We start from the raw sequence: 14,681 nt of genomic DNA on the forward strand, positions 1-14,681 counted from the left end.
GACCACAAGCAGGATTTCCTTTATTGCCACGAAAGCCACAATATTGTAGTTAATTGTGCTTAATACTTTTTAACCTCATTGATAGGACGATTTCTTCTTGAAATATCGCTATAGGTTTGTATTTTGCGGTGAAAAAATAAAACGTATGATTTTTATGAAATATATTAACTTTTCAATATATTTGAATTCCAAAAATAATGAACAAACACTTGTAAAAATAAATACACATTTTTTCCACATATGTCTATTCCGAAATATGAGTTAACCGTATAAAAGCGTGTGTCTACGAAGGATAGATAAATGAAACACAAATATTTTATATATGGAATATATAATCGTATTCAATTCGCTCACTTTTGTGTCGTTTTTTCCGTTTGCATCGTTGCAAAGAAAAAAAATACTCAACAGACTGATAGAAAGATTATATAATATAATAATAATAATAAATGTATATATACATTTCAACTTTAAAAAGAAATTAACACAAAAAATCATTGTATATAAATGTATATATTTTAACCACATACCCTTACCCAGCATCACACTACACAACTCGTCATCAGTCTGTTTTAATAAAATTTATTTTCAAATTAACAAAACACACATTTATATATATGGCTTCGTATATAAATTAAATGAATAATAAAAAAATCAACATTAAAAAAACAATTCCGTATATAACTAACGTATAAACGGTGACTCTAGCACCTACAGGACGACCATGATATGCGCGTGAAACTTTTGGCACTAAATTTACTTTTTTATCGTTTCGGCAAAAGATAGAGGAGCGTGCTTGCGAGGTCGATATGTCATATGTGCAATTCGTAAAAATAACAACATATACAAAACTGCAATGTAAAAAATTGAAAGCAAAAAGCATAAAGGCACAATTTTCCGAGTTAAATCGAACTGACAGCCTCCGGTACTGCCGTGTAGACTTATTACACAAACACCTACATTATTCACAAATTTGACATAAAAATAAATTATTTACATAATAATTATTGCAGGGTCGTCGTCGTAAATGATATTGCAAAAATATGCTTTTGAGATCGATTTGTCTTTTTTTTAAGTTTCGGTTACATTCAACATATATCAAAATTCTTTAAAACAATTCAATTGCAAAAAATTTCAGCATTATAAAAAAAATCATAAGATATAATGAAAAAATATACGTAAAAAAAAACATATTTTCAGAGATTCATTAGATGGAAGACTGTCAGTCATGAATTGATTCGAGTGTACTGCATTTCTGTATGTCCAACATTATCAAAAACACTACACTTATGATCGGCATAAAAAAACAATTTACCGACGATCATATTAATATTTCATCTAAAACAATTTTATTTAAGAAAATGTATTAAAATTTATTATATTACACAGTAATCAGCAACTGATGAATTTCATTTAATTTTAACATAATTATAAGCCACGTAAGTTGCTCAAAACTGTTCAAATATAAACTATATATTTAATTTTTATTTATATACGTATAGTCACGTTTACAATCAAAACATGTACACCAAACTTTTATGTCAAGATTCTGTTTAAGCTGCAAAATACTATAACAAAATATATATATATGTATTACTTATAAAAGAATGTATATTTTAATAATAATAAATCAATCATCAAAATTTATAATATATATATATATACCCTTAATTATCTATGTCTCTCTATCCTTCTCTCTACTCTTTAATATAATATATAATTATTTACAGAAAAAACTTTCAAAATAATGTTTTATAAACTACTGCTATATGTTTCTTCATTGGCAAGCCAAAAAAATTAAATATTATATATTTCCGTTTACATATATATATGTATATATATATAGTTTTTTCATTTTAAATACAAGCTAAAGTATGCGGCACCTCATTTAAGATGTATGTATAGCCATGAGCGTAGAGTATTGATAGAGATGATTGAAAATTAACGATGAACGCCCCAAGCGGATACGGTCGGCGCCGATGTCTGCTCCCATGCCGAACTTTGGGTGTCAGCGACTTCCACGTTATTCGACTTGATGGATGGGAACTCTTGGGTGGACGCCGTGTCGGGCGCGCTCTGCTCCCAGTAGGCTCCTGTCACTACAAATCCTTGATTCTCTTCCTTTTTCACTTCGGTGTAGGTCTCGGTCGGCCTAGGTTTGTGCATCTCATTTTCGATTATGTCGGGTAACTGAAACACAAATTATAAGTGAGCCTTATGTATATTTATCTTTTTCCTTATTATTAATATACCACAATTAAAAAATTAAACTGTTGGCCATAATAATTTACAGCTTGAAAACATTAAAGGATGTTCGGAAGACCTCATATATTATTATTAGACCTCTATTGTTGATAACACTCAGTTACATTGGATTATTATGATACTGTGTACTATTAAATAAACCTTTATTTTAACCCTTTGCATTTGAATGTTGATTTCCTGTGTATCACAATGAAATTTTATTTCATTGTGAAAAATAAACTGCCGTCACTCAATATAATAATTTTGATGACATATATTCTCTTTGTGTTGCTGGGAAGATTATTTGAATTTACCTTTTCTAGTGATTATAGTGATGTTGAAATTAGATTTGTCGATACTAGGTTCTGCAATACCGGTAATGGGGTAAACATTGACCTTCGATTCTACAGGTATTACAAAATAAAATACCAGTAGTACCAACATTTTTTTTTTAAATCAATATTTATGTGACTTTTTCTACTATTTGTACATTTTTATTGAAAATTCCGGAATTATTTTAATCCCTAGTCGGTACAACAACCCAATTTGCTAAAACTTAAAACCAACAACATTCATTAGGTGATGAATGTTGTTGGTTTTACGTTTTAGCAAATTGTACAGGGCCGATAGATCGAGATAATAGAAATACTATCTGACAGATCTAACAATAAAAAAACTACATAAACAAAAATTCGTAAATTATTATTCATGAATCAAGTATAATTTAAATTAAGTAATGGCTAAGCTAAGTGGAATTTTTTAAGTAAGCAGGTAAAAACTTTTATTTCAGCCAAACATGACGGAGCAAAATTCAAGTCGAAACTGGATAAAACTAGATCTTATCGAAAACAACATATAATAAGGTTAATATGCCCATAAAATTTATTTTTATTCTAAATTTCAAGTATTTTAAAATCGATATCTATAAAAATCTGACTTGGTTTGAAAATAATTAATACTTACATATTCTTGCTCGAGGTTCAGTAAATGTTCTTTAGCTTCGGAGATCCTATCTTCGTTGTTACCGATGATGGTGACTAAGTCGGGCTCGTCATTGCCCCTGGGGAAACGAATATCAACCTTGAACTGATCGATGATTTTACGTATACTGCGTCCTTTCTGGCCGATAAGACGAGAATGCACTCTTGCATCGATTCTCACTTCTTCCTTCATCATACTCGTCTAATAAATAAAAAATATATTTTATAAACGGCTTATTTCAAATATTAATAATATTTATGAAACATACCAAATCGTTAACAATTTTCATGATATCATCGCGTGCTGCAATGGCATCCTTCTCCAAGCCGTGGATGGTGATGATGTTCTCATCGGGTTCGCCCTTCTTGGAAAGATTGATTTGAACATCATGATCGTTCCTAATTTTCGATATGACGATTCCTCCCTTGCCGATGATCTTGGGATGGAATTCAGGGTCAACTTGGAGTTTAACTTCGTACGATTTTAAGCACCGTTCTTCGATTGCCTTCTTGGCTTCTTCTACGTTTGCAGGTGTGCCTGAAATCTAAAAAAAAGCAGTTATATTTATAATAATCTTTAAAATATAAATCATAAAATAATGTCGATATAAACCTTGATTATGTCGAGCTTCTCTTCCGGTGTCGGTAATAAAATATGAACGTCATAGCGGGTCATAAGTTCGCGGACTTCTCGTCGCTTTTGTCCAAGAATCATATTGAGTATTTCATACTGCATAGGTACTTCAATGGTGATCGGCACCTAAGAGATAATAATAATATATATATTCTACATCGACAATCCATAGATTAAAAACAGAAGATCCGATCATACCTGGTTTAAAAGGGCTTCTTTAGCGGCGTTGCAATTCTCGAGGCGTCCGTGAATGTGGATAATATCGCATGGATTCGGAGTAGTATTATGTTGTTCTTCGGTAGTATCGCTCTCAACACTGCCGTTCAATTGAGCCTCTCCGTTCGGAAGGCGTCCTGATTGATCGCGATCAGGGAATTTAATTTGGACTTCGTGATCGGCCGAAATGCCCTGTACCTTAGAGCCCTTGCTGCCCATCACATTTCTGTGATACCTCTGAGGGATTACGCACTCGATCGTGACTTGAGCTTCTAAATCGGCGACTACTTCAGCGATGCGTTGAATGGCCGCTTCGATGCATTCCTTGGGTCCTTTAAAAACGACGCGGTTCGATGATACGCCTCGTCTCGGGAAGGATATCTGCACGCCGCCGCAATCTTCAGAAATCCTGTTCAATACTTCGCCACGTCTCGCTACAAAGTGTCTGTGGTGTTTGGCGTCGACTTCCGTCTCTCCCTCTCCGATGTTATTAATGTCTCTGATACTGGCTTCTAATTTAACCTGAGCAGCTTCGACGGCTTCTTTACGACCCATGATAGTGATGGCCTCTCTGTCGGTGTCGTTCTCCGCTGGGAAAATAATACGGGCTCCGGTTTGCTCACGTAATTTCTTAATATTACCCCCGTTCTTTCCAATCAGGAATTTGTGATGCTGAGGATTGGCTCGTATTTCACACGAGAACGACGATAGCTGCCGTTCGTTTGCCATTTCTAAAAGTACTTGTTTAGCGTGCTCGACTTCTTCGGCCGGTCCTCTAATCTGAACCTTATCGCTGGAGCTCTCCTGAGAAGGAAACTTGATGCTCACGCCTCCACACTCTTCTTTGATCGCAAGAATCAATTTACCGCCGGCTCCGATTAAAGAATTATAAAATTTAGGCGGGATTATTATTTCTTCGGTGGTGAAGTTAGCGAGCTCGTTATTAATTTGCTGTATTCTTTTCTTGGCCTCTTCTACGTTTTCGCGTTTACCTGTGATAGTGATGCATTCGTTCAGATCGCCTTCGGTAGGCAAATCGATCTTAGTTTGTGTCTCGTCTCGAATTTTCCTTATGTTAGCGCCTCCTTTTCCGATGATAAACTTATGGAACTGCTTAAAGATTGGCACTTCTTCGACGTAAGAAGCTTCCGTGTACTCTTTGACAATCTTTAACAGATATTTATGGCATTTTTCGACTTCTTCGGCGGGTCCTCTAAGTTTTACCGCGTCCTTTTTTTCACTGAAGTTGGGCACTGTGATCTGTACGTGATTGTTGAACTTTTCTCTGATCTCTTTGATGTTTTCGCCTTTCGTTCCGATGAGACTCTTGAAATATCGATGATCAATGAACACGTCTTGCTCGCACTCGTTCTCCAACTTGTGAATCATGTCTTTCAATTCCTGCTGGACGGCCGCTACTCCTTCGCGAGATCCTTCTATCCTGATATTATTATTATCGCTGATGTTGATAGCAACGTCGTGTTCGTCTTTCAAGCGGTTAACTAAAAACAAAAATTCATTAATATAAATTCATATAGATAAAATCTATAAACAACTTAGACAACGTACCGTTTATTCCAGATTTCCCGATTATGTTTTTGGTATACTTTTGATCAACTTTCAAGTCGACAAACGACTTGGTCTCTTGCAAATTTTTAACGAGGATTTCCAATTCTTTTTTAGCTCTTTCGACTTCTTCTGGAGGACCCTCTAACTGAATAATGTTATTGCCTTCTGAGAAATCTAAGTGGACCTATAAATGAAAATCAAGTAATTAAAAATTTGATACATAAGAATATTATATTTAAAATTCTTACCAAGGGGAATTTTTCTGTCATCATTTTAATATTAGCACCTTTCTTTCCGATAATGTATTTATTAATCCAAGCCGGGGCCGGAACGCTACTGGTACAAACTGAGTTGGCTTTTGCGTAGACTATAGTCAAAGCTGGAAATAAACATAAAATAAATTAATAATTCAACAAACTATATAATTTTAATAAGAATATTGATAAGATAATCGTACCTAGACCCAACTTATCGTAAGGTCCTCTCAGGTTGATTGTGACAATTTCAGAATTAGACGGGGGCATTTCGACGGATACTCCAGTTTCTTTGAGGATCTCTTGGATGGTCGATCCTCTGTTTCCGATGACGTATCTGTGTTGAGGTTTGGGAACTTCGACGCTGACAAAACTGCATTTCCTTTCCTACAAAAAAAAACATGTTCAATAACTGTAAATCTAATTAGATAGATAACATAAGGGGGATAATAAAACTAATTTGAGATCTAAATTAATATAAATAAAATACTATCGAGATTAACTTAACCCTTTTCAATCCAGATTTTTTCAAGTTTTTCAGCAACCCCAAGCCATTTTCAGTTAATTTGTCAATAATTATATTTGAAATAATACAAAGGGAAAAATATCAGGTTTTAGTCCAGTCAAATAAGGCGAAATAAAGGCTAAACCTCGGAATGAAAGATACCAAGCTGAAATTTTGCACAAACCTTCGTTTTGATGTTCTAAGGACAGGGTAAAAAGTCTCATAAAATATCGTGTCTGCTAATCAAGATATCAAAGGTCAAAGGGCACAAAATTTGTTTTTTTGCAAATATCTCGCGTTTTATGCGTTGCACGTCATTAGATGCTTCACAAAACTTGTAAATCATAAAATTATCTACAAGTTTAGTTATAATATTTGTTTTGTATCATTAACCGTTTTTGAGATAAAGCGCGAAGAGTGGGAGGCGTACATCCGTTTATAGAATCCAGCGAGTATTTCTACCTGCTTAACTTGGTATAAGCTTTGAAAAAGTAAACAATCGTGAAAAAAGTGGTCTCGGCAAGTCGTTTGAACCATAATTTTATTACTTTCTTCATTGTATTATTAGGAATTAAAAATGAAATATTGCTCGACAAGAAATTTGTGCGAAAAAATTGAAAGAGTTGAGAGATGTCCTTACGGAGTATGTACCAGATGATAAGAAGATCATTTCCAAATTAAGAGAAAAATATTTAGCTGATATTATAGTTATAACGAAGATTGGATCATTCTCTATTTTTTCTTTTCGCGATGCTCAAGCTTAAGTTTTATCCATAGCTTGGTATGAAAATAAAAAAGGCACTTCGGAAGAAGAACACTTGCGCGTAGTGGAAGCTGCTGCGGCGATTATTAGAGAAGATATTCGATCTTTTGTTGTTGAGACCAAGTCTTATCCGCCCCCGAGTAAAATATTAATGAAGAAATTCCGAAAACTTTATTACATTTTCTACAAGAAGTTATTATAAAGAACAGAAAAGGAAAGACGGGGCATTTTAAAACGAAATACACAGCTATAAGTCATGCTATAATGATTTCTATCTGTATTTCTTCATAGAAAAAATACAGATAGGCCAAACATCCAAAAAGACTTTTGGATGTTTTGTCAAGTTTAGGTTTTTTCGCTTCATATAGTGATACTGTAAAATGTTAAATTTCAGCTGTTTATCACCCACAGCCTCGTAATCAACCATCATAGTCAAGTGCCTTAGTACAGTATGCAGCAGATAATGCAGAAAAATATTTATACTCTTGATGGCTATAATACTGTTCATATAATGGGAATGATAAAAATAATAACTCCAAAATCTGAAGTTATATCTGATGACCGCATAAAGAAATTTACAACAAAACCAAGTGCAAAGGAGTTAGCAGCAGTATCACATATACCCCTTCTAGTGTATGAAAAGCATGTCGTACCTGGATTGAGCAGGATTCAAGTATAATATTTTAATGATGTAAAATAACTAACCGAACAAATGTTTAATGTAGTTGATTTGTTGTGGATGTACGTAAAGTGGAAAAATATGTCACCGTTGCCAGGGTGGAATGGATTTATTGAACAACTTACAAAAAACAATGAGAACTTTGTAACTTCTCGGATTCTGTTTCTTACTTTTATTCATCATCCTGTGAGTAATATGGACACAATTTACACTACATTACAGTGTGCTATAAACACTGCTAAGAAACATGAACAAAGAACATGCTTAATAACTTTTGATCAGCCGTTGTACATAAAAGCACGTGAAATCGTAGCAGCTTCAGATGCTAGCTCAGACTTGTCCAGAGTAGTTGTGAAACTAGGAGGATTTCATATCCTTATGTCTTTTATTGGATGCATAGGGTATATAATGAATGGAAGCGGAATCAAGGAAGCTCTCAGTACAATTTATGCATCGAATTCTGTCGACAAAATGTTGGATGGTCCCGCTTTTGCAAGAAGTATCAGAGGCCATACGTATTACTTTTTGCATTATCGATGATGATTTTTGAAGATATGGAGATTGAAAGTTATAATGCTTTAGATGGGTTCATTCAGCAGATAACAATTTGCGATGTTTTCTACAAAACTGTGGAAGAATGTACAGGTAACTCTGGCTCCGTAGTTTACATAGCGTTATCCTATAAACGGATGCGCGCTTCCCACTCCCCGCGCTATATCTCGAAAACCATTAACCATACGAAGAAATAAATTAAAACAAACTTGTAGAAAATTTTATTTTCTATAAGTTTTGTTAAATATTTAATGACATGCGACGCAAAAGAGGCGAGATAATTGCAAAAAAACGATTTTTATGACCTTTGACCTTTAATATCTTGATTAGCAGACACGATATCTTTTGAGACTTTTCACCATATATTTAGAACGCCAAAACAAAGGTCTGTGCAAAATTTCAGCTTGTTATCTTTCATTCCGAGGTTAAACCCTTATTTGACTGGACTATTTTGATATATTATATTATATATAATACAGCAAAACAAAGTTTCGCAATAATACGTGATTTCTTATCTTCCTAAGCGACTGGTCCTCAAATTTTGATTGTGATCTGTTTGAATATAATCTAAATAAAATACCAAGAATATTATATGGGAAAAATTAATTTTATCAAAAAATGCATTCTAGAATGAAAGATCCGTAACTCCAAAAGGCTTCCATATTCAGAACATAAATAATTCTTATCTTTATGATTACCCTAAGAAATGTCATTTCTTAGAGTATTTCTCATTGTTCTGAAGCTTCATCTAAATTATACATATACGAGTCATCTTCTTCACTACATTCAAATTAATTGTTGATAGTTTAAGACATAATTAACTAATTTGAATATACAATTAAGTAATTAAATGATAAAACCATTGAATCTTAAACATAATCCAAATAAGAATGAACTACTACAGAAATATACATGTTCACGGCGATAAGTTGAAGCACAGACTATTGTATCAAACACTCACTGCATCTGCTGAGATGCAGCAATTCTAGGCAGATTATTTTTCATTAATTCCAGATGTTAAATTTGTTCGTAGAATGAGAAATTTGTCTCTTTTTAAACCATTACCTGATGTTTCCATAATAAAAATTATCAAAATGGATCTAAATAATAAAAAAACAGCTTGAAAAATATATCGAGTCCACTTCGACATAGGAGTTCAAACGGTTAACAAATTTGACTAGATTATAAAATGTGACCAATACCATAGTTTAGTAAATGACATACCATTTCTTTATATATAGCTTCAATCTTGGTCTTTGCAACAGCAACTCCTTCCTTGTCTCCGTCGATGACAATTTCGTCTTTCTTGGCAGAAGGAGGAGGAATGTTGATGCGGGCGCCGGTTTCTTCGCTGATTGCGTTGACGTTTTCGTTGTAAGCACCCATTATGAACGGATGGTATATGCATGGTACGGAAATGCGTTCAAAAGCTTTACGGGACTGCAACAGCAAACATAAATTTTATAGTCAAATTATACATACACAATGTGAAATCATAAATCTAAAGCTACCTGATCCTTGATCTCTTGCTCTGCTTTTTCGATGCCTTCCTTAGTTCCGTTGATCGTGATGATGTCGCTGTTCAAATCGATGCCAGGTACGTTGATCTTGGTTTCGGTGTTACGTTCCAATTCCCTCAATCGGAATCCTTGTTTGCCCAAAATCCAACGGTGACACTCCTTGGGTATCGATATTTGTTTGCTAGTCTAAAATAAAACATTGACATTATTATAAAAATTCTTTGATAGTTTGAACAGTTATGCAAATATTCGATATTTATTCAAGTGTGCGATTCAAGATCATTAAAAATAAAAATGCAAACCTTTTGGAAATGGACGAGAATCTTTTTGCGAGCGTCCAAGACTGCCGATTTCTTGCCGGAGATAACAAATGTCAAGCTTTGGTCGCGGCTGCCGCAGATTTCGATACGTGCATCAGTGTCGCGGTTGATAGCCTGGCAAATGCGGAGAGATTCCTCTTCGCCAAACTTATCGGAATCGTCTCGCTTGCGGTCGGCATACGGAACAGTGATAACCTTAAAGCGATCCATGTTATATATAAATACGACAGACGAGTATATGTTAAAAATGATGAGCGCATACTTGAGTCGTCGTGTTGGATCCGACTCGCATGCTGTCATTGTTGGTGTCCGAAGTCTTAGGCTTCTGATTGCCGGCTTTGGTGGGAAGAGCTGGGAAAAGCGCATCATACGAAAAGACACGTTTCCCACCATCGGCGGATTCGTTAGTCTCAGTAGTTTCAGGTCTAGCCGTGTCGTCCATGATTTCCTCAGTATTTTCATGTATCATTGCCATATTGATACGATTGTCCTTTTTCGCGCCAAGTCGTTAAAGTATCACTGAGAAACAGTGTTTAATTTTAATAAATTAAACCATATAAATTCTTAAAATTAGTAACAAGTACTATTTCTTTACTGATTTGGATCTAGTAGCATTATCTTAATATTGAATATAAGGAAAATAAATTAATATAACTTAAGTTTTGGTACTACGATCTTATATTTAAGATAAGTTTTGTTAAAGTGATGATAAAAAAAATCAAAGTATTTTTATTGCTAAAATTATTACATACGTAAATCACTGTATAACAAAATTTTCACCGCAAACATAAGACATTATTAAGATTAAGATCTACATATAGATACATTTTTTTGCCACAAGATAATTTTTTTAGTTGAGTCGATTTTATTTTTGGAAGTTTTTTTATTTTTGCATTGACAAAATACTCTAAAACTATTGTGAAATTATGAACTCGCCCTTTATGAAGAAAAAAAAAGTATTAAAAATCTATACAAAAAAAATGCTCATTTTTAATTTTTAACCCTTCAGTTGCCAAAATCGAATATATCTGTTTTTTTATTTTAACAAAAATTTTTCAAAATATTTTCGATTTAGCGGTAAACAACTTCTTTTCCAAACATATTTTTTATTACGTAATGTAAGTGGTTCAGTCAAGGTGTTTCAAGGGCGCCAAATAATAACAAGTACACTTTGTGAAATAGAAAATATATTGTTTAATTATAGGGTTAAATAAAAATAGTAAAAATAAGAAACTATTACTAGAGGTTTCTGCAAACAGTTAATACTGAATGAGTAGTACTGGTTTGCATCACATAAAATTGAAAATGGAAATATAATTATGAAAATTTTGTATGTCGCACACTTATGTGATACATCGATGTTTATGTAGTATGCTCAAAAGGCTCAGCAATTAACCCTCTACGATCGGATGCCACCGCTATGGAGGCATTTCATATGCGATACTTTAGTGGCATAATTAACGTTATTTATTGTTTTAAATCATAATTTCTTTCGTATTTTATAAAAAAATATATTATTCATAATAATCACTTACAAAAAGTTAATACTACCGCGGTAATGAACGTGTTTATCTTACAACGAATGGTGTTTGTTTTATCGATTATGAATTTTTTCGGATAATAAAAATGTCTATTATTACTACGGTTCATTTATTTTTATTTTGGATTGGAGTCATAAACAGTGTAATAAACATGAGAAATTTTGTAATCTCGCTCTCGAGGACCTTTTTCGTGTCAGTTTGAAATATTTATCAATCGAGATAACAATCTTAGTGTTCTAAGCCGTTTTAAAAAAAAATGTAGAATAAATGTGAAAAATAGTAACTGAAAATACTGATAGTAAAGATGGCGAACTTACTTTTGCTGTTTACAATAATGCAGAGGAATAGTTCATATTTATTTAAATTTTTTTTAGGAACTTACACACAAACGAGGAAGTAAATAATTTTTTTTAACTTCAAAAATCTTTATAAGTAAAACCATTCAATTGATGATAATCGTTAAGATTTTCAGACTTTATAGATGCTAAGTGAATAATAGTTGTTAAAAAAAAATGTTTTTTGCTCATGAAATAATGTGTTTTATTTTCTATTTATCTATGATCTTTTTTCATGATAAATAATATGTTTTTAAACTTAGTGGAATTTATACAAAAATAATTGTATAAAATAACATAAAAATACAAAATGAACGTTTTATAAAAAATTACATTTAAATTGCGCAAAATTGCTTGAATGGTTTGCAGACTGTATGGTGAAATTTTCCGATCGTTAAGGGTTAAATATTGAGCACATTTTATTATTCTTTATTATTATTATTGTACTACAAACTACATAGTTTTAGTTATTCATATAGCTATTCTTTTTTGCACGGAATACAACTTTTGCTACAAAGATTCGATAACTTAATAATATTATTCGACGGATTATGTTATTATTTTACAAAAATATTTTTAATACTAGACATATGGAGCCATTTCGCGTCATTATATATTAAAATGCAAACATTGTCAAAATATAACAAACCAGTTATATAAAAACATAGCATGAATATAAAAAACAGACTCTTTTATAAAATTACTGATCCAATAAATAAAGTGCAAATTAATATTTTAATCATAGAAAAAATAATATAAAAATTAATTGTTTATGCATTATTTTTGGATAACCTTACATAAATGCACAAATAATTCCCTGTTAAATAGCACCCTTATAGAAAGAATATTGAAGTAAAATTTATAAGTTGAAAATTTTTCATATTCTAGTGAAAATGTTGAACATACAGACACGTGTTCTATTCACAAAGTGCAATAAAGTTCATACACTTGTATCAACACACGTGTATATTAATTTATCGTCGTTTCGACAAACACTCGGGCTATCAAACAGTCGGAATGGGTTAAGATAAATACTACTATACGAACGTTACGTAATTGACGATAGTTTCACTTTTATCGTCAACTTTAACCTTTGCGAGCACATATGCGTTGCATAACGTCATATTTAGATAATAATGCATAGTATTAATTGAAAGCACATTTGCAATACATCCGTAATGCAACTTTCTAAATGAAAAGCGTCAACTTTTACCCCATCAAGGTAACTTAGTGAGAAACTTTTCATTTATTTCATATTGACAATACTGATAAAAGTGATTTATGTCGATTGTATAAAACGTCCATAAGGAACATCAAAGATCAGATCGATCTATTTAAACAAACACTGCAAAATCATAGCAATTTACTTACTTTTAAGCACATGTTGTCAAGTCCGTTAGCAAGCTACGATACAAACGATAAAGATATTATATTATATTCCATATGGAACAATTTTAAAAGAAGTTGCTCATCGATATAACTGTCTACGATCAGAACGATCGTATAAGAGTAAATTTGGCGAATACGCAATGAGCCTCTTCTTCTGGAGACGTATTATTAGATAAAATCTATGTTTCTCAATTGAATATCGATCAAAAAGCAAAAACATATCGTTGCCGTGTCGATTGAGAGACATAACGTGCGTTTATATGTCATTTTTCATTCAATAACTCAAGTTTGATTGCAAAATGCAAAAATTGTTGGCGAAACATATTTTTGGCGAAATTGACTAATTCGATTTGTGGACGATTTACAGTCGAATCGGCATGTTTTGAGCTGTAAAGTGATTAGTCACGTTCATTTTCAAACGTTCCAGTTGGACGAAATTCGCAAACGTGTCAATGTCCGGGACGCGAGGGAGAGAGGGGTGGAGGGGGGCGCGGGCGAGAAGGCGCCTCCGCGGAGACTCTGCGAGTGAACATGGGGCCCTGTTTGGGGCGGAGCGTGCGCAGGAGCCGCCGCAGAGGTGACACGTCGCGCGACAACGTGTCGGCCGGAACATATGTTAGCGAGCCTGAGGGGCCCCCGGAGTCTCGAAGGTAAGTTCAGCGGGTACGAAGACCGCGGGGGCGCTCACCTGGGGCGGCAGTCGCCGCTTGCCTTCTCTGTCTCTGCAGCACGCCGACCCGTCGCCCGAAGAACGTGAACTGACCAGACGGCACAGACACACGCCGACACTAAACCCTAACACGGCGAAACGTGACCATGTTCCCGTTTACAAATTTTCAATTACATTAAATAATTAAAACTAAATAACAACTCAATAAACCTTAAATTTAAACATGAGGAACCTGCAAACGAATAAACTTGGATGATATATAATTTAGTAATACTCTTTAGCGATGATCAACCCAAGTTTATAAAATTTAAATGACCTCTAAGGGCCAATCGACTAAAAAGAAAGAAGTTAAACAACTAGCAATCACAAAATATAACTACACGTCCCAATAAAATATAAAAATAAGTTTAGTTGTTCAATGAAATGTAGGACAAATGTATTATGCACATCGTAAAAGTTTGCGTTAAGTCTATACGATATGCCAACTCGTAGCATCCTCGAATATGGCTCCAT

General features: G+C 33.6%; 1 protein-coding gene across 1 annotated transcript; it reads right to left on the minus strand.

Annotated features, from left to right (window-relative positions):
* Positions 1-149: 149 nt before the first annotated feature.
* On the minus strand, positions 150-14,258 carry Dp1 (satellite-binding protein 1 Dp1). Its single transcript, XM_088198928.1, has 13 exons — positions 14,187-14,258; positions 10,496-10,752; positions 10,216-10,428; positions 9,905-10,099; positions 9,618-9,833; positions 6,098-6,281; positions 5,889-6,019; positions 5,641-5,824; positions 4,054-5,573; positions 3,835-3,981; positions 3,491-3,766; positions 3,205-3,423; positions 150-2,187 (listed from the first exon to the last, which is right to left on the minus strand). Exons 2-13 carry the CDS (start codon positions 10,706-10,708, stop codon positions 1,939-1,941), a joined length of 3,747 nt encoding a protein of 1,248 aa, XP_088055054.1. The 5' UTR covers positions 10,709-10,752; positions 14,187-14,258; the 3' UTR covers positions 150-1,938.
* Between the last annotated feature and the right edge of the window lie 423 nt (positions 14,259-14,681).

The sequence above is a fragment of the Plectrocnemia conspersa genome, unplaced genomic scaffold (genome assembly GCF_051122295.1).
Source record: "Plectrocnemia conspersa isolate PC_06_02 unplaced genomic scaffold, ASM5112229v1 ptg000011l, whole genome shotgun sequence".
Lineage (NCBI taxonomy): Eukaryota > Metazoa > Arthropoda > Insecta > Trichoptera > Polycentropodidae > Plectrocnemia > Plectrocnemia conspersa.